This window comes from Periplaneta americana, chromosome 7 (assembly GCF_040183065.1).
Source record: "Periplaneta americana isolate PAMFEO1 chromosome 7, P.americana_PAMFEO1_priV1, whole genome shotgun sequence".
NCBI classification, from domain to species: Eukaryota; Metazoa; Arthropoda; class Insecta; order Blattodea; family Blattidae; genus Periplaneta; species Periplaneta americana.
Window position 1 is genome coordinate 171,253,534 of NC_091123.1, and position 23,445 is coordinate 171,276,978.

At 34.8% G+C, this 23,445-nt stretch overlaps 1 protein-coding gene across 2 annotated transcripts in view; it reads right to left on the minus strand.

Annotated features, from left to right (window-relative positions):
* Positions 1–548: 548 nt before the first annotated feature.
* Positions 549–23,445, minus strand: part of LOC138703711 (ubiquitin carboxyl-terminal hydrolase 37-like) — a 55,777-nt gene continuing 32,880 nt past the window's right edge. For both annotated transcript variants that reach the window (XM_069831837.1, XM_069831836.1), the window contains 7 exons: positions 21,321–21,512; positions 17,014–17,169; positions 16,843–16,894; positions 15,594–15,725; positions 13,074–13,179; positions 10,815–10,956; positions 549–5,422 (listed from right to left, as the gene is read on the minus strand). In XM_069831837.1, the coding sequence (XP_069687938.1) occupies positions 5,368–5,422; positions 10,815–10,956; positions 13,074–13,179; positions 15,594–15,725; positions 16,843–16,894; positions 17,014–17,169; positions 21,321–21,512 (835 nt within the window). In that variant the 3' untranslated portion in view covers positions 549–5,367. The remainder of the gene's footprint in view (positions 5,423–10,814; positions 10,957–13,073; positions 13,180–15,593; positions 15,726–16,842; positions 16,895–17,013; positions 17,170–21,320; positions 21,513–23,445) is intronic.

Here is a 23,445-nt window from a genome sequence, read left to right on the forward strand (position 1 = left end):
AAATATAAAGAAAGAAATCGTCTGTATTTATATAAGTCACTTATTTCTCAAAGAGCAAATGGGTGAATATTCTGAAATGGGCAAATATGAATAACGAAACTGGAAAAAATATATTATATTAAATTGTGTACTTTTTTCTCACATTGGTTACATTTGCTCCTATTATTGAAGATTCTGGTATGAGCTGAGCTTAAAAAAATTTTATGAGAAATTTTCTAATTAAAAAAAAAAACAAGGGATTGTTGTTATCTTTCCCTTACAGCCCATTGTTTAAGGTATCTTCTAAACTTCTGTACTTCAGATTTCACTTGTCTTCGAACATTTCTTTTTTCACGATCAGTCATATCTGCTATTTTCTTTCTTTTTTTTTATATTCTTTACCATAGTCCCTTTTTTTCTGCAACTCCTCTTCAGTCATATTTGCCCTCTGCCTACGTATCTTCTCTCTTTCGTATTTCCTACTTTCATCATCAGACTTTTTTTCTTTCCTATAAACAATCACGTAAAATAATATTCGAAGTCACTTTATCCACCAGTATTTAATAATTGCATGTTAAATGAAACCTCGGTCCCACAATAAATGGACCGAAGTTACAGGGACCATTGTTACAAATTAGTATAATTTTCGCAATAGTTCTGACAAAATAAATCGTTAAAAATATCATGGAGGTTAGATTTTTTAGTCGACAAACATTGTAATGTTTTGCATATACTACGAAAGTTTAATATATACAAACTATATTTAATGCCACCTGGGAGCGGTGTTACCAATAGAAAACATAACATTCAGTCATCGGTGATGATTTTTGTATTTTTCAATAAAATAAATTACGAAAATGGACGAAAAGTTTTTTAACTGGCGCCATGTTGACCTCTCATCACTACCAACAGTTAAAATTTAACACATGAAGCAAAATTGTCTTTTGTGTAGCTCTTTTATTTCGAGGGACCGGTGGCGTTACGAAATTTTTGGGGACAAACTTTACGTTAAAGTTGTGTCCTTTCAGAATTAAACAAACAACAATTCCTGTCTTTCAAGTATTTTAACTATTTATTTTTAAAATCTTGGCCGAGGAAATCAAATCAAATCGAAACATTCCGAGAAAAACTTAGTAAAACAGAGTAAATGTAGTTAGGGACATAGGGACCGTAGTTACATTTTGACGTTATTTTTTAATTATACATTTTAAAATTAATCTTTTTATGCTTTGTTTCCAACTAAAACATGTGAGAGTTAGTTAATTAAACGCAAAAGTAATCAGTTAACATTTTCAAGAAACTCCTTAAATCAGCCGGGACATACATTTACCCATTTCAGAATATTCACCCAAATCCGATTTGGATACACAATACAATTTTACAAATGTCTAAAACACTACATATCTTAATGTTGAACAGAAATTAGTAACTACACAGTATATACTTTATAATTGCTACTTCTACATCTAGACCGATAAGATGCTAAAGATAGAAAAGATTGGAACAGTAAAAACAATCAGATTTAATAGTTTAAATTATGTACAGAGGACAAGTCCGAAAGTCTATCTTATGTGTATGAGTGAATAATACTTCGAACATATAAAATTTATGTCAAATAAAAACTGAGACTAGTAATGGTGAAATTAAGAATCAAATATTGCATTATGTAGAAAAAAAAATTGAGTTTTGTTTTCCTTCCTTGCTCATCTGGGAGAAGAAAAACTTTAGATACTTCGTAACTTCGTGGTATTTCATGAACAAATCACTCTGTGACCAAGAAATGTGAATGCACCACTGTTGATCAAGTGTTGTATTCCAAACCTAAGGCACATTGCACTTCAGAATATATAATATGAGGTCTTAAGGCAGTTCACAATAAACCGGGAACGAGTAATAGAGTGAAAACGAGAAGCAGAGGACGTGAATACGAAAATTTTTTATTCATAATAAATCGAGAACGTAGACGACTATGCATATCAATATGCATGTCAATAATGATATGTAAAGTCGATATTACGCATTCTGATGTTATTTGTGTATAATTGACCAATGGCGTCCTCTCATGAGTACAAGGCAGCCAACATAAACACAGGTTAACCAACTTCAAAATTTCAACGGTACTGTAAATATGCCCATGCATCTTTATTATCACAACTTATTTTAAGTCTACCATAACGTAAAATAATCAGAGAAGAAACATTTGTAATAGAACAAAAATGAACACAACAGTAGTTATTGAATTGAAGCATGAATATGTAGTGTGTAATATAACCAATACACTAATAAAATATGATTCACTTACGATTGGTGTTCAAAGATGCAGCTATTGAAAGCCACGTATTTTGCTTCATTTTTTCATCTTTATACGAGGAGCGCCGCTTATCGTAAACGTGAGGATTTTCCTCAACACTCAATATTAGAATCTCCAAATAAAACTTGCTCCATGATGCACAGCACAGAACAAAATAATGCATAGGTTATGTCGCGGTCTTCTTGCTACAAAATATACGACGACAAAATAGCTTTTAGATGGCAATAGAATGAATCTAGTGGACTGTGATCGGAAACGTGAACGCCAAAGTTGAAACTTGGGCAACTCTCCGTTCCCGATCCCGGGCTCCGGCAAGCTTTTCGTTAATTGTGAATGCTCACATTTAAATGTACACATTTTAACAATTTTACCGTTTTCGTTCCGATTCTCGTTTCCGGTTTATTGTGAACCGGCCTTTAGAGTCGTAATATGAACACACTAATGTGGATTAAACAGCTATACCTCTAAACTTCAATAATAATGCTGTACTATTTACAGATAAAATGTATTTTATCATCCGCAGCAATGAAGTGGATGCTCTGAGACCCAGAAATCTGTAATTTATGTTGGTATATTTGGTCGAGGAAGATGTGTTCAGATATATGTTTCCTTATCAGTCATTTGTCTGCAACCTACGTTAACCTCCACTCTTGTCTCGCAGTAGTTTTGTATGCTGTTAGATTCAACAAATATCTCCATTTTTGTGATAGATATAAACACACGCTCTCAAGAACATGCTTTCATTAGTGTAAAACAGCTACGTGAACACTCCCTGTCAGTCTTATTTAATATGCTCATCCTGGAATTGATCTAATATTGGCAATGTCATTTTCCTTCGAATGGTAACATAAGATTTGAAATCGTGCGTATGAGCTATTCCATCTCAAATCGACCGAAATATAGAGAAAATTGACCTTACAATTTCTAAATACAATAAAACTTTTTTTGTACGTAGGGAACTGTGATACAATGCTTTGTGCAAAGTTTGAGGCACCAGAACTTCATAGTGTTTAAATTAAAAATATTTAAATTTATCGCATTTTCATAAAATTTGCAAATTTAAACTGTTGTAGCTCCGAAACCATTTCACCCAATGATCAAAATCATGGTTTATTTTGATGCTGAGAAATTAAAGTTTATATTGACATATAAACAGATTTTCTTACTTTTTATGGAAATGGAGAAATTTTGATTTTTCCTCATTAAGACGCCTTTGCCTAGGAAAAAAATATTTTAAAAATATACAGTTATACTGTTTTCGCTGTAAGAAAAATCCTAATGTAAACATAAGCACATTGCTGTCATACCCGTGATTGGCTCCCAGTCCAAACACTCACATGACGCAGGAAAATATAGTTCGTATTCGGAAACCACAATCTTGTATTATTTGAAAATAAAAAATTGAATTCTAGTTGTTAAATACGATGAAACATTTAACTTCACTCATGTGTAAAACGCTGTGTAAAAGAAAAGCTACTTTTATATTTTGTTATGTACAATGAAAGCGGATGAATACCAACAGTAATACCGAGCTAGTCTGTTCTTGTAACAAGCTGGCGTCACTTGAGCTCGTAGTTGTTCACGTAAGCACGTGGTACTGAAATATGGCTTCTGCATCCTCAACTGTCCATTGTGAAGACATAAGACTTAAAAATAATTTAATTACAGTGATTATAAAATAAATGTTTCCTAAGCAAACGAATGCATAGTAGTGAGGTTAGGCCTACTTGACGAGTAACGGGAAATGTTTAACATGAAACCGAATGTACAACAGTAGGCGGGAACACGTACTGAGAATCTATGGCGCCAAACAGCGGCCAATGAAGCCTCACTTCAGTCACGTGCTATTGTTTACATTAGGATTTTTCTTACAGCGAAAAGATTATAGATTTCGCATTGAAAGTACAAATAAACACATATTTTTTACTGATGGCACGTTGATAAAGTATTGAAAATATCAAATAAAGAAAATAAATAGTACGCGCGTGAACTAACCAGCTGACTGTGAGGCGGGACCTAGGCAAGACAAGCACGTGATGTGTCGTCTAGCAGCGCATGGCTGTGCTAGCTTTATCACAGGTTTTCATAAACACAGGAGTAAAATGACGCCCAACGCTCACTTATCTTCAGCTCTCGGCCAGTGCGTGTGGTACTGCGCCGTTCAAGTCTAGGAGTGTGAAAATAATTTATTTAATACCTTCGAAACTTATTGCCGAGCCACTAAGCAAACAATGCCAAATCCCTCTTAATAATGCAAGGTTTTTTCTCAATATTTTTTACATTTTTACAAATTAGCAAAAAGCCTAAAAGTAAGAAAAATCAGATTATCTCCCTCTCTGTATACAATAAAAATAAGGCTTACTTCTTAACATAACCTACCAAATGTCAGCTTCAAAATGAGCTCCCATTCAATGTTCTGCAGTAAATGGTTCCAGAGTTCTCAGCGCTGAAAGAGGCTTGTTTTTATAAAATACGCTAAATTTGTCGCTCAATAGTACGAAAACTGTTTGACTTTTGATAGTTATATTTTTGAAAATGCACTGTCCTCAGCACCTTGTATAAATAGGGAAAAAATTAGAGTATTAAAAAAATGCGAGGTTTTTTACTGATCGATTTCACATGGAATAGCCCGTATTAAGACATGAAACATCGAGGTTAGTAAGCAGGTATTCAACCACAACATTCCTGCTAATAAAATGACTGTGTACACATTCAAGATTTTAAGATGCTTATTTATATTGTGATGTCCAAATGATAAAACAATGTTGCTGATGAAATAACACACACTCATGAGGAACCTGCAATTGTGTATGAGTAAATTGATGTTCAAAATGTATTTTGATGCTTTCTGTCTTACACTTGCTAATGACAATACTTTCACTACTGTATTTCTGACAATTATATACACGATTACACATCCTACTGCTAATCAAATGACGTTTCTACAGGTTAATTTACCCCAGAATCATTACATATTGTAAAGCAGAGTACACACACCTTAGAAAACACACTCTGGCAATTTTCCCTAGACCAACATCTGCAAAGTGCAGTCAGAAATCCTGGATCAGGTCTACGTGCTACCAGTTCCATGATGTTTCAGCATTCTGATTCGTCAGCTGATTGAACAACCGCCTAAAACACACAACAGTTACATCATCAGCATTATGATATTGATGTAAATCGAATGAATTTTATAACTGAAAAACATATACAGTAGCGTGCAAATTAATCAGAACACGACATATTTTTACATTTTCTGTCATTGTTGGCCTCACAGCTGCTCATACCGCTTTAATTGACATCTGTAGTACGTGTAACTCCATTGTTGAAGGTCTGTCATTATTTTTTTTTATAATATGTGACATTTTGCCTGTCGTTTTGTACTTATAAGCATTTTAGTTGTGTTGAAGACTTAATACTGCAATCCTGTGTACATTCTGTTGTCTTCACAAATGGATACAACTCCACGAAAACGGTCTAAAATTATAACATTAGCAGAGCATTCTTCTATGACACAGACGCAAATTGCTGCAGAATGTCACATCGGTTTGGCTACTGTTAATTCGATCATAAAACGATACAGGGAGACTGGATCCATCACACCCCAGAAAAAAGGAAACTGTGGCCGGAAAAGGAAGACTTCACCTGCAGATGATCGTTTAATTGTCAGGAAAAGTAAATTAAATCCTAGACTAACTGCTGTCAACTTAACCCGCGAGTTAATGGCTACCACTGGGGCGAATATTCACGTCACAACAGTGCGGCGTAGGCTTTTGGAAGCTGGACGAAGGGCTCGTAAGCCTATTAACAAGCAACTGCTAACCCCTGTTATGTGCAAAAAACGCTTAATGTGGGCAAAATTACATGAACACTGGACAGTGAATGACTGGAAGAATGTATTTTTTCCGATGAGTCTCATTTCGAGGTCCATGGCCACCGTGTTTCTTACGTACGGAAAGGATCCGAAAAAGTAACAGCAGCTCATCTCCAACAAGCACCCAAATACCCCCCTAAAGTAATGTTTTGGGGTTGTGTTACACATGAAGGGCCTGGAGCATTAATACCTATCAAGGGAATGATGAATTCTGACAAATATATTCACTTATTGGAAACCAGAATCGTACCCCAGCTGCAAAAATCATTTCCGGATGGCAGAGGTGTGTTCCAACAAGACCTGGCACCATGCCATACGTCTCGAAAAACTACAGAATTCTTCAACAAGAAGAATATTCAGGTACTCCCCTGGCCAGGCAACTCACCCGAATCAACCCCATTGAGAACTTGTGGTCAATTTGCAAAAGAAGAATGCAAAAAATGGATTGTTCTACAAAGGAGAAGATGATTTCTGCCCTTATTGGTGTATGGTTGCGCGATGAAGAAATGAAGAATATTTGTGGGAAATTAGTGGAATCCATGCCAAATCGTCTCAGAGCTGTTATTAGGAACAAGGGAGGCCACATAGATTACTGAGGTATGTCTTAGATCCTTTTTTTTATCCCTTTTGAGTGTTTTTGCGTAAGTAATTACGTTGTTCGGATTAATTTGCACGCTACTGTACATAACACCAAAAGAAATGTCCCAACTCTTTTGGCAGAACCTAAATGCCACACTACAGCTGGATTAAGACACAGTAGGAATTATGGACCAAGACTATACAATTCAGTATTGAAAAATAATCCAGACCTAAGCAATCTACACATTCTAAAGTATAAAAATAAAGTGAAAACGTTTGTATGATATTTGTTAAATTTTATTATTATTTTAAGTGTTACAAGCATTATATGTTACTAATATTTATTGTATTTATCTGATGCATGTAGCCTATAAGGTAAAACATTGTAATAAATATAAATAGATCACTTTCTTAATTAATAACAGTGCATATCTCCAATAAATGATTTCTTAGCATCGCCACAGATACACTTGATTGTACTAGTCACTATCTTTGACACTAGAGAGTTCTTGAAATTTATATTTTCCCCACCATTCATAAAATATTTTGATACGATACCTCTTGCACAAAAGGGGAGATCTATAACTGAAACTTGTTTAATATATTTCAGTATTATTTCTATTTATCCTGGTAATAATGAACAGTTTGACTCGTAGACATTTTGTTTTTCAGCATTAACTTCCCATGATTGTATGAGAAGATTCGAAGAGAACGCAGTTACATAGACCTTCGGCTCCCCCCTACTACCAATTATGCATACCACAATGTCAATATGGCGGTTGCTGTCGTCTGCGATACAACGAACTTTACTGTTGATTTTCGAGTTCGTAATTTTTTTCCTGCTATTATATGCTTATTTAAATTGTGTTAACTCTCGCTAAGTGGTTTTATATTTTATTTTATCTGTTTTTGTATTTATTTTATTATTTTAAATATTTTTGTTTTATTATTATTATTATTATTATTATTATTATTATTATTATTATTAATGAATTAATCTGTATTACTATCTTTGTATCATCTCCGTCACAGTTATTCTATTATTATTATTATTATTATTATTATTATTATTATTGTTACTATTATTTCTATTATCAACATTATTATTGATCTCTGTAAAATTTATGTAGACTACTGGACTGTACCCAAGCACGAGCATATGCTCATTTCGGGTATCAATTCATATGTATCCTTTCAGATGTAAATTGTGAATAAATTAGAATTAGAATTAGATTTAATTTCAATTAGGCTATATACAGCTACAGTATTTACAATATATTTGCCAGCTTTGAAACATACTTCCCCCCCCCCACCTCTGCACTACGTCATAGATATCTATGAACCTAGGACCGAAGTCCACACATGTGCTGAGGTGCACTCGTAATGAGTGACTAGTTGGCCGGGATCCGACGGAATAAGCGCCGTCTTAAATCACGAAGTGATTTACGCATATCATATATATTATTATAATGTACCAAAGTACATATGATATTTCCATGCAGATATTCTGCGTCATCATACGATGAAAGAGTCATGGAACGGAGAAAAATTCTCTCCGGCTTAGTGGATAAAGCGTCAGCACGTAGAGCTGAAAACCCGGGTTCAAATCCCGGCGCCGGAGAGAATTTTTCTCCGTTCCATTACTCTTTCATCATAAAGATATAAATTTTCTTTGTATATTTTCTAATTTAGCCGAGTTCGTAGTTGTAATCGAGTTCCCAACTACAGATGCATATTCGAGTTTCAAACTTACAAATTAAACCAAACCCTTTAACTCTATTAAATATAGAATATAATCTAATGGCGAAGTGCATCAATATCGGTTAAAAACGCAGTAATCATAGATTACGAAACGACGGTTAAACAGTAACGGTGGTTAAAATGTAATTTCTGTGCACCATTCATAATCACCGATTACTTAAACATGGTTAACTGACACCTCATTTAACCAGAGTAAAGTCTATGATGGTACACTGTTTCTACAAAATGACAAAAGGAAAGCATCCATACCGCTGCAAAGATAATAGTCAACGTCTAAAAACGACTGCGCTCACTCCGTTCTACATCAAAATGAACGTAGCCTACATTTTTGCGTTGCATTTGTTTGCCTTTGGGCACTGTTATATTTGCGAGTTGCATTTCTTTGTTTTTCAGTGCTGTTAGGTTAAAATCGTACAAAATAGAAAATTGAATGCAAAAATGATTATATTCCAATATGAGGTTAAAGTATCATAGACTTACTTACTATATTTAAATATATTATATAAAAAAGAAGGAATATCCACAAAGGAAAAGGATGTAGAAGATTAGTAGGAATGTGTGTACGATCCAGGACTTCATTTACACCAGGTTACTGTTGATTATCCTAAGATCCATCCATAACCTCTCTTTGTTCAGCCAGTGACATAGAGAAAGAGATATTCAAGTATTCCCTCTTAAAATATAGAAAATAAGTTATATAGAATCGTAATATAAGCGGCCGATCAATAGAAGAAATATGACCGTTTTTGTGTTATTTCAAGTGAGCCATTTGTAGATTTTGATAAACGACATCCCTCCTGGAATTTTCTGTCACCTAATTCCTCGTAAGAATTCTCTCTTGCCACTAAAGAAACTTCACGCTCACGCTCTATCCAAGTAATTCAAGTACTGTACAATAATAATCGTCTTCGAAATAAACATTTGTGGCTCTGGCCGCCATTTTGCTTTACTTGCTCTACTAATCACTGGTTATCTCCTTTAACCGCTCGAATATGGCCGGTTAGAGATTACTGTGGTTAACCTTCCATTTAAGTCGTAACCGAGGTCGATCCACCGTAAAAATGCTTAACCAGGGGTTAGGTGACAATTTTAACTAGTGGTTACACTAACCGACGTTGATGCACGTGGGCATAAATTTAACAGAAGAAATACTGAAATCAGAAGTAAACACTGAAATGCTGAAACAATTGTCTTTAGAGACAATTAATATTAGGTACCCTCCACAAAACTGGCTTCATTTATACACTGATGGATCCTTGATCTCCAGAGAACAAGGTGCCGGTGCAGGTGTTACGTGCTGTCTCTTCTCACTTTATAGATCTCTTGGATATGGAACAACAAGTTTTGATGGTGAAATCATTGCAATAAGTGAATGTGTCAGGAATCTTCTATGCCACATCAATAAATTTAGGAATGCAGTTATATTGTCAGACTCCAAAGCAGCTATTCTATCAATCGTCTCTAAACACACACCTTCATCTCAAACAGCAGAAATGACTAAAATGCTCTCTCAATTAATATCACTCAATAAAAGAATTGTATTCCAATGGATACCATCCCATTATGGAATCCTGGGAAATGAGAATGCGGATGCTTTAGCAAAGAAGGGCAGCACTGCTACTTACAGACCTGTTACTAAATCTACGTATTACTCTGTGAAGAGATTTATTAAATCTACATACTTAGACTTCAACAAACAAAATTTGATAACTCAATCCCAAGGGAAAAAATGGAACTCTCTGCATCAAAATCCACAGTTAATTCCCGATTTACCACGAAAATCGTCTGTAGCTGCATTTAGATTGGCAACAGGCCATGATTGTTTGGCCAAACACCTGCATAGAATTGGAATATATCAGTCCCCTAACTGCCCATTGTGCAACTCAAACCAAGAAATGGATTCGGAACACCTCAAAATCTGTGCTTCAGTGGCTAATTATGATAATATCTTTGAAAAATATTGGAGTGCAAGAGGTCAAATGACTTTATTGTCAAACGCCTGGCATTAGAAAACAACAACAACAAGATATTCGAGTTTCGATCGCACCAATGTATAGTATAGCATTAAAAGAGAATCGGGCGTGGAAAAAGAGTAAGTTATTGACCGTATTATTCCTAACATTCTGATTGCGTGATTGTAAATGTAATCAACGTGACTATGAAAATACAATTTACTGTCACAGAATATTCCCAATATGATCCATATATCTTCTGACCTCTAGACTACGGGTTTCCAACCCATGGCTTGGGATGAAATATTGTAACCAATGAATTATTAAGGTATTTAAACCAACATAGCACCCAACATACCTGTGCATGTAGCAGAAGACATAGCCATTGCGCTGCCTCGCACTGCCAACTACTTCCTCTTCAGAAGGATGAGACACCACTTCGTCGTCATAATGATACCATCGTTGCTGCCCTAGGCTGTATACGTCTGCCACATAGTGACCTAGCAACACAAATGTTTTCCATTTGTACTTAAAACATGTAGTTAAATTTTTTCCAGTACGTTTCTCTTATTGAGACTGAAAATTTGGATATGTAATAATTTATTCATTCTAGTGCTAGAAATTAATGTGTTCACACATTCAATTTCATTTATAGGCATTATAGGCATTTCCAAATGTGATAATGCAGGTGGGTAATCAATAGAAATACCATTTCACATTTTAATGAATTTTTTTCGTGTTTAGATTTTTATTACAATAATGTCAAAAATAGGAAAAAGCATAAAAACAAGACTCACTACACCTCATGCTGAAAAACGTAATTAGTAATAATAAAGTTCATGAGAAGGGAGATTTTGTCACTTATTTAAAAATTTCAATTCAAATATCTGAAGACTAAGACACATAGTAAGAGATTTTTTATTTTCAAGGATTTCACATACCAGTAGACTATCCAGTTTGTAAAGTTTGTAAAAAAAAAATAAATAACGTATTAAAACACACAATTACAATAGTAATCAACATAAAATTCTCTTAAAAATAGATGTATTAATTCCTGTGATATTTCTTTTCCATGTTTGAAATTGTAAGCAAGAAGAATAAATTTTTGTTATTAAAAATTAGAAACTCCCATAGCCAGTTTATGATTTAATTAGCTGTTAATTTAAGGTACGATTTTGACTACTACAGTCCCGTTGCTCTTATTTCCGGCAGTCAATCACGTTGCAGATCAGCTAAATTTAAACGTGTGCATCTTATGATTCGCTGCCTATGATGTTATGCACTTCCTAAGGCTCGATAAATACTTAATATAATCGCCTGCTATTTTGGCTCTTTCGTTGGCGTTCGCAGAAAGCACAGAGGACATTATTTGCCGCTCAATTATTTGCTCAATTACAGTGCAACTGATTTATTATCATAGGAGGTACGGTATGATAAGTTTTACGGTGTGGCAAACAGATTCCTCGTCTGGTAGCTCGGCAACGAAAGGGCAAAAATGGCGAACAATATTACCTACCTAGGCTTTATAGTGCCTTCACTTCCTAAGGAGTAAGCAAAGAGGAGGAGTCACGCCGGAAATAACAGTGTCGCCAATATATGTTTAGGGCCCGGTTTCTTCAACCTTTCTTAAAATGCACCCAACATAGCGTTAATTAACTGTAAGTTAAAAGTATGAATTGCTGTTAAAAATATTGCGTTTCTTCAATTTTACACTTCACATTTTAACATTCTGTTTGTTAACTCTCTGTTAGGACCAGAGATTCTAGAGTTTAACCATAACCTATAACCAAGTATAGGCTCATTTCTGTTTTCTGAACTCTGACAATTGCGATTCTCGCTTGTTTCCGTTGTTTGATTCAGAGAGGATAAAAGCCCTTCTATTCTCTTAGGTTTGATTTCTGCTTCTTTCCTCGTCTGTATCACAATAGCGTGGAGTGGCGTATTGGTATTGCTGTTATGAAATGGAAAACACTGGAACAAAAGAAAATCGTGGGACTAATTTCTCTTCGTTCGAAAGAAACCTTCTGCTGGAAATTATTTCGCAGTATAAACCAATTATTGAGAATAAACAAACGGATCTAAGTTGAAAGCCAAAAGTGAGGCTTGGCAGAAAATAGCCTATACCTTTGTATGAACTTCTGGTCTGTCGAATCACTGAAATCATCCGCTCCGTTTACATATTCATGGATATCATTTTCTAAATAATCCAGATATATAAGTTCAGCATCTAATGCATTGGATACTTCTATGCTAACAGAGAGTTAAATGATTTAACTGCATGAAATTGGGCAGTTAAATTAATATAAGTTTTAACAGCCTGTTAGTACTAACAGTAGTTGAAGAAATGCTTCAACTGTTAAGTTTACAGTTAAAATGGAATAACACACTGTTATAATTTAACAAAGGTTGAAGAAACTGGGCCTAGGATTATTTATTTCAGGCCATTTTCTAACATTTTTTGTGTCATTTTAATAGGTCCTTCTTAGGGCTTTTTAGGTCATCAAAATCCGCTCTCTGGTGATTACAATACAAAAAACATAGTATATACTAGATTCAGGTCAAAGCAACAGAATGAAAATATTAGTTACATAAACATAACTGTCGGTATGTTACTTACCACAATTAGGAGAAAGACCCTGGTGCATAATAATGCATACAAGTCTGTAGCTGTAGTCTGGACTATCATCTTCTTCTAACCCACCCAATGATGTGTCAACATCACCCTGCAGGAATAAAAAAAAAAAAAACTAATGTTATGCTAGCACAAGGAAATGAAAACTGATCATATACATTTTAAAAACAAGATGTTCTAGTATGGCTTGGCATGTTTGACAGATATCTGAATTGCAGCTTGTTCACTTATTTGTTAATCATATCATCACTGCGCCTCCAAAATCTGCTGTGTTTTTAAAAAGGTTTTGCAGGAGAAAGAAAAAAGTGTTATCGCTTTTAATTCCCTTGATTTTCAAAGCTACTTTCATCATTTTTCATGTAATGAAAATCACAAGCAGAAAAGGACACAAACAGTCTGCTAATTGCACAAAATTGTAAAAAACTGTAGAAAATTACTAAATTGTAAGACTGTAAAAATTTGTAAAAATTGTAATTGTAATATTGAAAAATTCTGACTTGTTCCACATCTTAAAGCTTCATTGCTCATGTAAGATCTATGGAATAAAATAAATGAATGAATGAAAATGAATGAATAATTCCCACCCTTTGCGAGAACCAATCAGATTCAATGATGGATGTAACAACCATCCATGACAATCACTTCTTGTCTTTGTTGTACTCGCCGAGGTGTGTGACAAGATGGAATTTTTCACCGTTACTGTACATATCACTAGAAAACAAAGGCCGTGAAAAGGAAAATGCTTTCTCTCTCTAAAAAAGTTAATTTAATTCGCAAAATGGAACAAAAATCCAAAAGCTAAAATATCCGAGATGGCGAGAAGAAGACTTGATTGGCACCCAGCATTTTTGCAAAAGTATTCAAACATTTTAAAACAAAAGTAGCAAACCCCTATTTAGTGTCGACCCCCATTTAAAGTTAATTATCCTGTGTCCCCAGAAAAACGTTAAATAGAGGTTCTATTATAATTATAACTGAACTACATTCTGCAGACAGGAACTAACCCACAAACGAATTTACTGTCTCAATAATTAAATAATTCCAAGGATCTATATTTTGAACACAGATAATCCGTATAATATACCTTTGTTTAAAGCAATAAGTATGTAGTTACACCATATATATGTGAATACTCTGCTCTAATTTTAGCAGAGATAATTAAAAAATGGTTTGAAGCAAAGTGGCACCAACCTTATTTTAAATAATGCACGCATCCCAATTTTTCTTGCTAAATTATTCCAGAAAAAATATGCGCAGAGTATTCACGTTTATACAGTATTTACTTGTAAATTTATCACTCACATTTAACTTTAGGCCTAAACTGCATTTTTGTCAGTTTAAGTATAATGTGGGTTGATTCCTTTCTACAAAATGTGGTTTATTATTATTATTATGGTATCTAACAAACTCCACTAAATATAGTCCGGGTCGGCTTACTTCATACCCTAAGGGTGAAACCTAACCATTTATTCCCCATTACTATATATACTAGTGGATTATGGTGATTTTCTAGTTTGCAGGTTGAATTTTCTTTTGCCAACTTCGTTTCGAATTTCAATACTACAAATGGTAGTGATTTCATAACTGTTATGTTGGCAGCTGAGACAGGCATTGTCGGTACTGGAGTTCCATGGAATTAAAATTGTACTAGATTTCTTGCCGGTTACTGGAAGCTAGTAAAATTTGAACAGAGACCTACTAATATTTAATTAATATCAGTATTAATGTTACTACATAATAGTTATTTTATGTGTTGCATTGTGGTTACAATTCAAGACTATAGTCAGGTAAGTGTAAATAAATATAACATACTGGGGTGTGATAATGCAGGTGGGTAATCAATAGAAATACCATTTCACATTTTAATTAATTTCTTTCGTGTTTAGATTTTTATTACAACAATGCCAAAAAGAGAAAAAAGCATGGCAGCAACTCCACCAAGAAAGCGTAAAGCGTGCTGCGGGAGTGGGGATAACTTCCCCTACTGGTGTTCTGTTCTTTCAAATTTAACTGAAAGAAGATTATTATAACTAGAATAGCAAAATTATTAGGAGTAAGTATTCTTAATCATACATTTCATGGTGATATTCGGTTTTCGGAGTTAGTACTAATAATTTCATGTGGTCAAACAAAATACATTTTTAGGTTAGGTCTCGTGAATCAATTATTCGGTCAAACCAATGACAGACAAAATATCTCACATGTTGATTCCTTTCTCGTATAGTTTGTCTACGAAAATATGTTACAAATTATTGAATTATTTAGAATAACCTTCCAACATAAAGGTAAAGTACAGTAAGTAAATAAGTCATTCAGTACGTAGGATCGTGATTTTACTTCATATTGTGATATCTAGTAACAGTTGGCGACACTGACAAGATGGCAATATTTGCTGTTCAGGAACTGTTCTTATGTTACCCTCAGTATAGAAGCTGAAAATACAGACAAAATACTTTGAACATTCTCAACTATTGTTCATGATGGAAAGAGTAAGACTTCACTCACATTCTGAAAACTGGAATCAAAGTCGTTTGCGTACTGCTGATCTTGAAGGCTAAGTTTGATGGCCTTCTCCAACTCTAATGCTTCCAAGTCCTCCTCCTTCTTGCTCTCGTCCAGACTCTGCTCCATTGCTTCCTGTAGCACAATCCCAAGCAAAAAATTAAATTATAATTTTACATTCAAATATTTGTTTGATTTGCGTCACTCTATGCTAATTCCAATTCGCATAGTGCAGATATTCATGAATCACAGAACTACTTAATGGCCAACGTGGGATAAGGCACAAGAGATACATACACATTCCTTACGAGAAGAAAAGAATTCAGAAGAGAAACTGTTTCAAAATAACCACAACACTACTCCCCACCGTCTCCAGTAGTGTGGTAATTTATGTGGTGGCAGGAGTACTATAATCTTTTCGTTGTAAGAAAAATCCTAATATAAACAATAGCACGTGACTGAAGTGAGACTTCATTGGCCGCAGTTTGGAGCCATAGATTCTCAGTACGTGTTCCCGCCCACTGTTGTACATTCTGTTTCATGTTAAACATTTCCCGTTACTCGTCAAGTAGGCCTAACCTCACTACTGTGCATTCGTTTGCTTAGGAAACATTTACTTTATAATTACTCTAATTAAAACTCACGTAACTTATTATATACATTTAAGACTATTTGTTTTTCTTCGCTTTTGAAATGGTTTGTACTTTTATGTTTAATAACCAAACACACCGAGGATGCAGAAGCCATACTTCAGTACCACGAGCTTACGCGAATAACTACGAGCTCAAGTGACGCCAGCTTGTTACAAGAACAGACTACCTCTGTATTACTGTTGGTATTCATCCGCGTTCATAGTACATAACAAAATATAAAAGTAGCTTTTCTTTTACATATCGTTTTACATATGAGTGGAGTTATATGTTTCATTGTATTTAACAACTAGAATTCGATTTTTTTATTTTCAAATAATACAAGATTATAGTTTCCAAATATGGACTATATTTTCCTGGGTCCTGTGAGTGTTTCGACTGTGAGCCAATCACGGGTATGACAGCCACGTGCTTGTGTTTACATTAGGATTTTCTTACAGCAAAAACAGTATAGTGATACATTTGGTCCTGATGGTGATGATGGTAATCCTAACAATATCAGAAGTAATCTTGTCTTCATGATCATTAAAATTATTCTCATAATTATTTTTTTATTTTCCTTAAAAAGCAATCAGATGTGTTTGTGTGCTAAACTGTCTTACCTGAAACTCTTTATCATCTTCATCTATCTGCATTTGGTCTCCATCCTTCATGCTGCAGGAAAAAAAAAAAAGACATGTTTTTTTTAAATATTGTAAGAGGAACCAAAAATTACACAGCAAATCTCACAAAGAAGCAAAGAGTGACTGAGAAAGGCAGAAGAAAAGAAATACCTCTGTTCATTAGAAGGCAACCAAGGGGCAGGCATCACGACATCGTCTGTAACGAAATTCTTCACTGACAGATTGATGGGAACTCTCAAAGAGTTTGTTAACTTCTCAGCTATCGCTGTCTGAACAGCATAACGTTTCACTTGAACCAGCAAGAATCTACAACAGAAGAAAATAAGAACTATATTAATAACAACAGCTAAGAATACTTACATTCACATATTATTCTGACATGTTATTCTGACTCTCAAGATTTGTTAGATGAGAATGATATCTTAATGAAGTCATGGTGTTCTTCCAATTATTTATGTATTAATGAAAGTAAAGTCACAGATCTTAAATTTAGCTTAGATAGAAAAAGTGATGCTTTTCATAATAACATCAAGTTTTTGGGTATTTATATTGAAGGCAGTTTGGGCTGGGATAGCCATACCAATATGATTTCGGGTAAGATATCTAAAGGAATATTTATGTTAAGATGTTTGTCCAAAATTGTGGACACAAAAGTGCTATTAGCAGTATATTTTTCATATATTCATAGCTATCTTCAATATGGTGTTTTATTATGAGGGAATCACAGTTCATCTTTTAATATTCTTAAATTACAGAAGCAATGAGAATTATTTGTGGTGTTGGACCAAAAGAACATTGTAAACCTTTATTTCAATCCTGTAAAATTCTCACTCTTCCATCGCTATATGTATTGCAGTGTTTGTTATATACCAAAATGAATATAGATAATTTCCCTTCGAACTTGCATTTTCACGAACACCATACGAGAAGTTGTAAAGATATAAGGCTTGATTTTTGCAGATACAAGACTACACAAAACAGTTTTTATTATATGTCTCTTAAGTTTTATAATAGCTTACCTAATTCAACTAAACATTTAAATTATGATTCATTCAAATCGTTAATTAAAAGAAAATTGTATGAACACAGCTTGTATAGCATTAACGAATAATTTAACTTGGCTAATAATTTTGTATGATTTTATTTATATTGACGTTGCTATGCATAAGGTACTTATGTGAAAGCAATAAAGTAGCTATAAAAAAAATAGTATAAACAAATTTACAAGAGAAACAACATTTTTCGAATTTTATTTCTCAGGAACTCATAAGAATTCGTAAAATAAGTAAAACTGAAACTTGGTTTAATTTTTTAATGTTACAGTGTTCATTGGGAAAAATGTCTTTATGCTCAAAATTACTTAAATTTTTTTCGTTTGTATGATGTCATTCCATTTTCGACCAATGAAGTGCAATGAAATTTTGAATTCCAACCAATCAGTCATACACCGCGATAATTTTTGTAACTCAATTTATCACAATCAATTTATGGCATGGTCATTCTTTTATTTAGTCAGTGTCGCCAACTGTTTCCCCATAAATCAATGGGCATTAATCCATTAATGTAACAATGACGTAACAACCGACAGATTAACCAAAAACATAACACGAAAGTACTAAATAAAGTGTGAAATTCTACTTCCCAAATCCATCTTCATTTTCTAATTCCATGTCCATTGTATTGAAACAAAATGATACTCCTTCATTCAGATTTGATAACTGTGTTTTCAACAATTGTTCATTTAATTAACGTATTAATCAGATTATTTGTGATTATATTATAAAATGTTTAAATTAAATTATGATTTCAGCAGATAATGAAAATGCATTTGTTATAATAAGAGAAAAGCGCAGTATATGTAATTAATATTATTAAATCTGTATTTCGCTTTCCTCAACTGGCATTACTGAATAGTCCACACCTGTGGAGTAACGGTCAGCGCGTCTGGCCGCGAAACCAGGTGGCCCGGGTTCGATTCCCGGCCGGGGCAAGTTACCTGGTTCAGGTTTTTTCTGGGGTTTTCCCTCAACCCAATATGAGCAAATGCAGGTAACTTTCGGTGCTGGATCCCGGACTCATTTCACCGGCATTATTACCTTCATCTCATTCAGACACTAAATAACCTAAGATGTTGATAAAGCGTCGTAAAATAACCTACAAAAAAAAATACTGAATAATATCCAATTTTTTTATCGCAGTAATCAATATTTATCTATTTCAACTTCACAATGTCTGAATAGGCAAGTATTCATAATTTTTTTTTTTTTATCCAATGCCACCAGGTTGTCTTTTCGACATTTCTGGTCTTCTCTCCTGGCCATGGCTTAGTTGTAACTCACTTCTGAGGTTGGGGCGCCTGGAAGGCGGAGTTACATTACCCCGATGATGTGATAGGATGATTATGATAATGCGGTAATGTGGTGCCAGGAGAGGTCTTAAATCTAAACTTAACCTAAATTCCAGACCATGGACAAACACAGGAATAATCCCCTTTAAGGAAAAATTCCTGTGCTCTAACCGGGAATCGAACCCGGGACCTCATGAACTATAGCCAGAAGCTCTGACCACTAGACCATGAGGCTAGTATTCATAAATATACAATTATTAACATTTTGTGATCATCTCATAACCTGTGAAGTTCTACCTGATGGATCCACCACAGAGAAATATTGGAGAGCAAGAACGCTAATGGCTTCGTTGCCAAAGCCCGGCATTAGATAATAACAACAACAACAACACATTTTGTGAGCGAATTTTAGGGATATATTACTTACAATTTTATTTTATTCACGAAATAGTCCTAGTAAATGTCACTCGAGGTCTGAGCTTTCCCAGATAAATTCTCAAACCTCTTGTGACATTATTATAGATAATTTGATTCTGGATGGGGAGAAGAACAAACAGATGTCGAATTTTACCACCACGCACCAACAGACAATAATCTGGACCAATTGGGGCCATGTGCTGCCTGGACTAATAGAAATAAAAACAAGCAATATCGTGAATAAAAACCGGTGCAACATAATAACATACAAATACAATATCTGTGTTTATTGGTAATGGCAGAACATGTGTTCCAAGAAGATGTACAAGACATCCCTTTCAAGGACATGGACAGCCTCACTTCACATTTTTTTTTCCCTGGCTACATTTGGAAGCTATTGAAATTCACAAACACCCGAACAACTTTAACCACAAGGAAGAAAGCCTGTTTGGTATCCAGCCTTAAGACGTATACACACAAAACCTAATCAATCATCCACAGCAAACTAACACCATTGCCCCGAACGAGAACAATGGACCACCAAGCGCAGACCACACAGACAACAGTAAACCACGCATCCTCCCCCCCCCCCTTTTCCTATGAATTTGACAAATGACCAGTCACAAGGTCAGCTACCCCTGATATAACGAATCACTTCCCCCACATGTACCTCACTACTGAAGATGTCCCATGCAGCAGTAGACAAAACGTCTGGAAAATCCTTGTTCCATGTTTCACATTGGTTGTATCAAATTTTATTACTTTAAAATACTTGTCCAGATTATACAGAGTGTTTGACAATACCCGCATTATAGGTGATATAAAATTTGTAGCGTTCAGAGTAGACTCAACGAGAATTTCCGTAACTGGTGGATAGGATGCAGAGGACCCAGAGAATGGTCTCCAAGGTCGCCCGACTTAAACCCCCTTTACTTTGTCTTATGGGGTTACCTGAAAGAAAAGGTGTACAAACTGAAGATTCGTGATCTGCAACATCTACGAACACGGACTGACGAAAAGTGTCGTAAAATCACCGTTGATATGCTACACTGCATTTTCAATAGCATGAAGTTTCGTTTTCAGACATGTTGTAAACCTGGAGGTGCTCATACCGAGCACATGCTATAATTTACCCTATGATGCGAGACTTGTCGGACACCCTGTATAATATCAGGCTTTATGGGGTCCAGTTTTTCGGGGTTTACTGTATTTATGTTGGAACAGTAAGCCATTAAATTTTAATTACGCAATCTTTATGTTATGTTGTCCTGGTTGGCAAGTTGGTATAGCGCTGGCCTTCTAAGCCCAAGGTTGCGGGTTCGATCCCGGGTCAGGTCGATGGCATTTAAGTGTGCTTAAATGCGACAGGCTCATGTCAGTAGATTTTCTGGCATGTAAAAGAACTCCTGCGGGACAAAATTCTGGCACATCCGGCAACGCTGATATAACCTCTGCAGTTGCGAGCGTCATTAAATAAAACATAACATTTAACATCTTTATGTTATACTGTTCCCTCTTGACCTTAATTTATTGAAAATTAAAATGCAGTAGAAGCTACAGAACTGTCTACAGTAAATATTTGGAGAATGGAGTAAACGTAACAACTTCGCATATTTGGCGAGCTAAGGATTCTTGTGTGATGTACAGTAGCTTACCAATAACAGAGTCCATTAACTTGCTGAATGATAATTACCTTGGTAGTTTATCAAAAGCTGTCTCAACTCTGCAACGCTGGCCACTGCATTTACTGCACTTCAGTTCCCGCACATCAGGTTGCATATAACGACTTAATGCTTCTTGTAAGGACGGCAGACCTGATGTTGTTGGTGGAATATCCAAAAACAGTGCAAGATGATCCTGACAGCTCGTGGTGCACTCTGAACAACTGAAAGCAGAACAGAACAATTTTATTAAATGCTAAATGCCAGAAAATACAAGAACCTACCCAAGATAGTTAAATCAATTAATGTTCTTAATGTATCCAGCTGTTTGCTGACAACATAAGGTCCACTATAGTCTTTTCAGTTCTTGTTTTTCATGAGAGATGAGGGGTATTTTGATCGGTGTTCATTATAGATGCCTGTTGCTAGTAGCCAGAGTTGGGGTGTAGTCAATATGTACTGCAGAGCTGTGTCTTCTGCAACTGGTACTGATGATTTTAATTTACTTCTTTTGTGGTTTATGGATGGACAGCATAGAAGAATGTGTTCCAGATCTTCATCATGATTATTACACCACAGACAAGTAGGATTATCAGAAAGGTGAAATCGGTGTAGGTACAATTGAGTGACACTGTGACCTGTTCTGGCTCTTGTTAAAAATGTTTGAACATGTCTGGGCAAGTTTTTGTAGATTTCCAAGTCATTTGGTTTCTGTACGGACTGTAAAATTTTTCCTTTGTCAGAAGAGAGCCAATTGTTGATCCATAGGTTTGCAAAATGAGTTTAATGAAGCAAAGACACTGGAAAGAGATATCACTTGAAGAGGTTTTGGTTTCAAATATGTTGCCTGTTTGCAATGTTATCAACTTTCTCGTTCCCAGGTATAAAACAATGATTAGGTATCCATTGAAAAGTCAAACGTTTTCATTAAATTGAGCGGGGGCGCAAAAAACACCACACAAAAAAATAAATAAATAATAATTCAAGATTTTAAAGGCACTCCAGCAATACTAGTTAGTTTAATCACAAAATCTTAGCAACAATGTATTTTAAGTAATACTTTCATCTCTTTTCTTTGATGGCACATTTAGTTCCACCACTCTGTCAACAAATGAATGCAGCTACGTATTAAAATGCATATAAATTGCAAAAACTGAAAACTGATACTAGAAATGCTGCATATACCACTCTTATCGTGTTTAACTTTTTAAGCCACGATTATAGAACTTGCAAATACCTACATAATCTTAAAATAATGCTACCAAATTGGCATTAACACCGAAATCTTGAAAATTCTAAAACGATTTTTCCTAAAAAATAAAATCACTTTCACGAGACTCTACTAAATGGTGTTTTTATTCCAAACAAAGACCTATTAATATTTTGCTAAAAATTGAAGAGTCCACTGCAAGAATGTTGGATGTCATTTGGAATACATTTTGCAGGAGAAGCAATTGAAAGTTTGAAATGCTTAGCGCTCAAAGCTTAACTGTGATTTTCCGATCATTACTGGACAATGACTATCAGTGTTAATGCCATATAACTCTGTATGTACATTCTATATGTCATAAGCTATGCATTGACAGTCTTGGTTCATTTTCGACAAGAAAGTGACATCCATCATTCTTGCAGTGGACTCTTCAATTGTAAAAACTGAAAACTTACACTAGAAATGCTCATATACCACTCTTATCATGTTTAACTTTTTAAGCCAAGATTATAGAACTTGCAAATACCTACATAACCTTAAAATAACGCCACCAAATTGGCATTAACACCGAAATCTTGAAAATTTTAAAACGATTATTCCTAAAAAATAAAATCACTTTCATGAGACTCTACCAAATGATGTTTTTATTCCAAACAAAAACCTATTAATATTTTGCTAAAAATTATTATATTCACATCCATATTTCTCAGCTAAACTGACCCATAGATTCTGGTAAAAAAATGTCTCATCCCTAGTTAGGGAGAAATTGCTGTACAGACTGTAGATGGATGGCCTGAACAACTTTCTTGGTATCAGCAATGTTGAGAACATACATTTCAGTGAGAATCTCAATAGTAATATGCGTTACAAGAGAGGTATGTTGAAGTTTTCATGTTCGAGGAAAAGTTTGAAAAAGCGAAACGTAGTTGAGCTTTTTTAATTTCCGA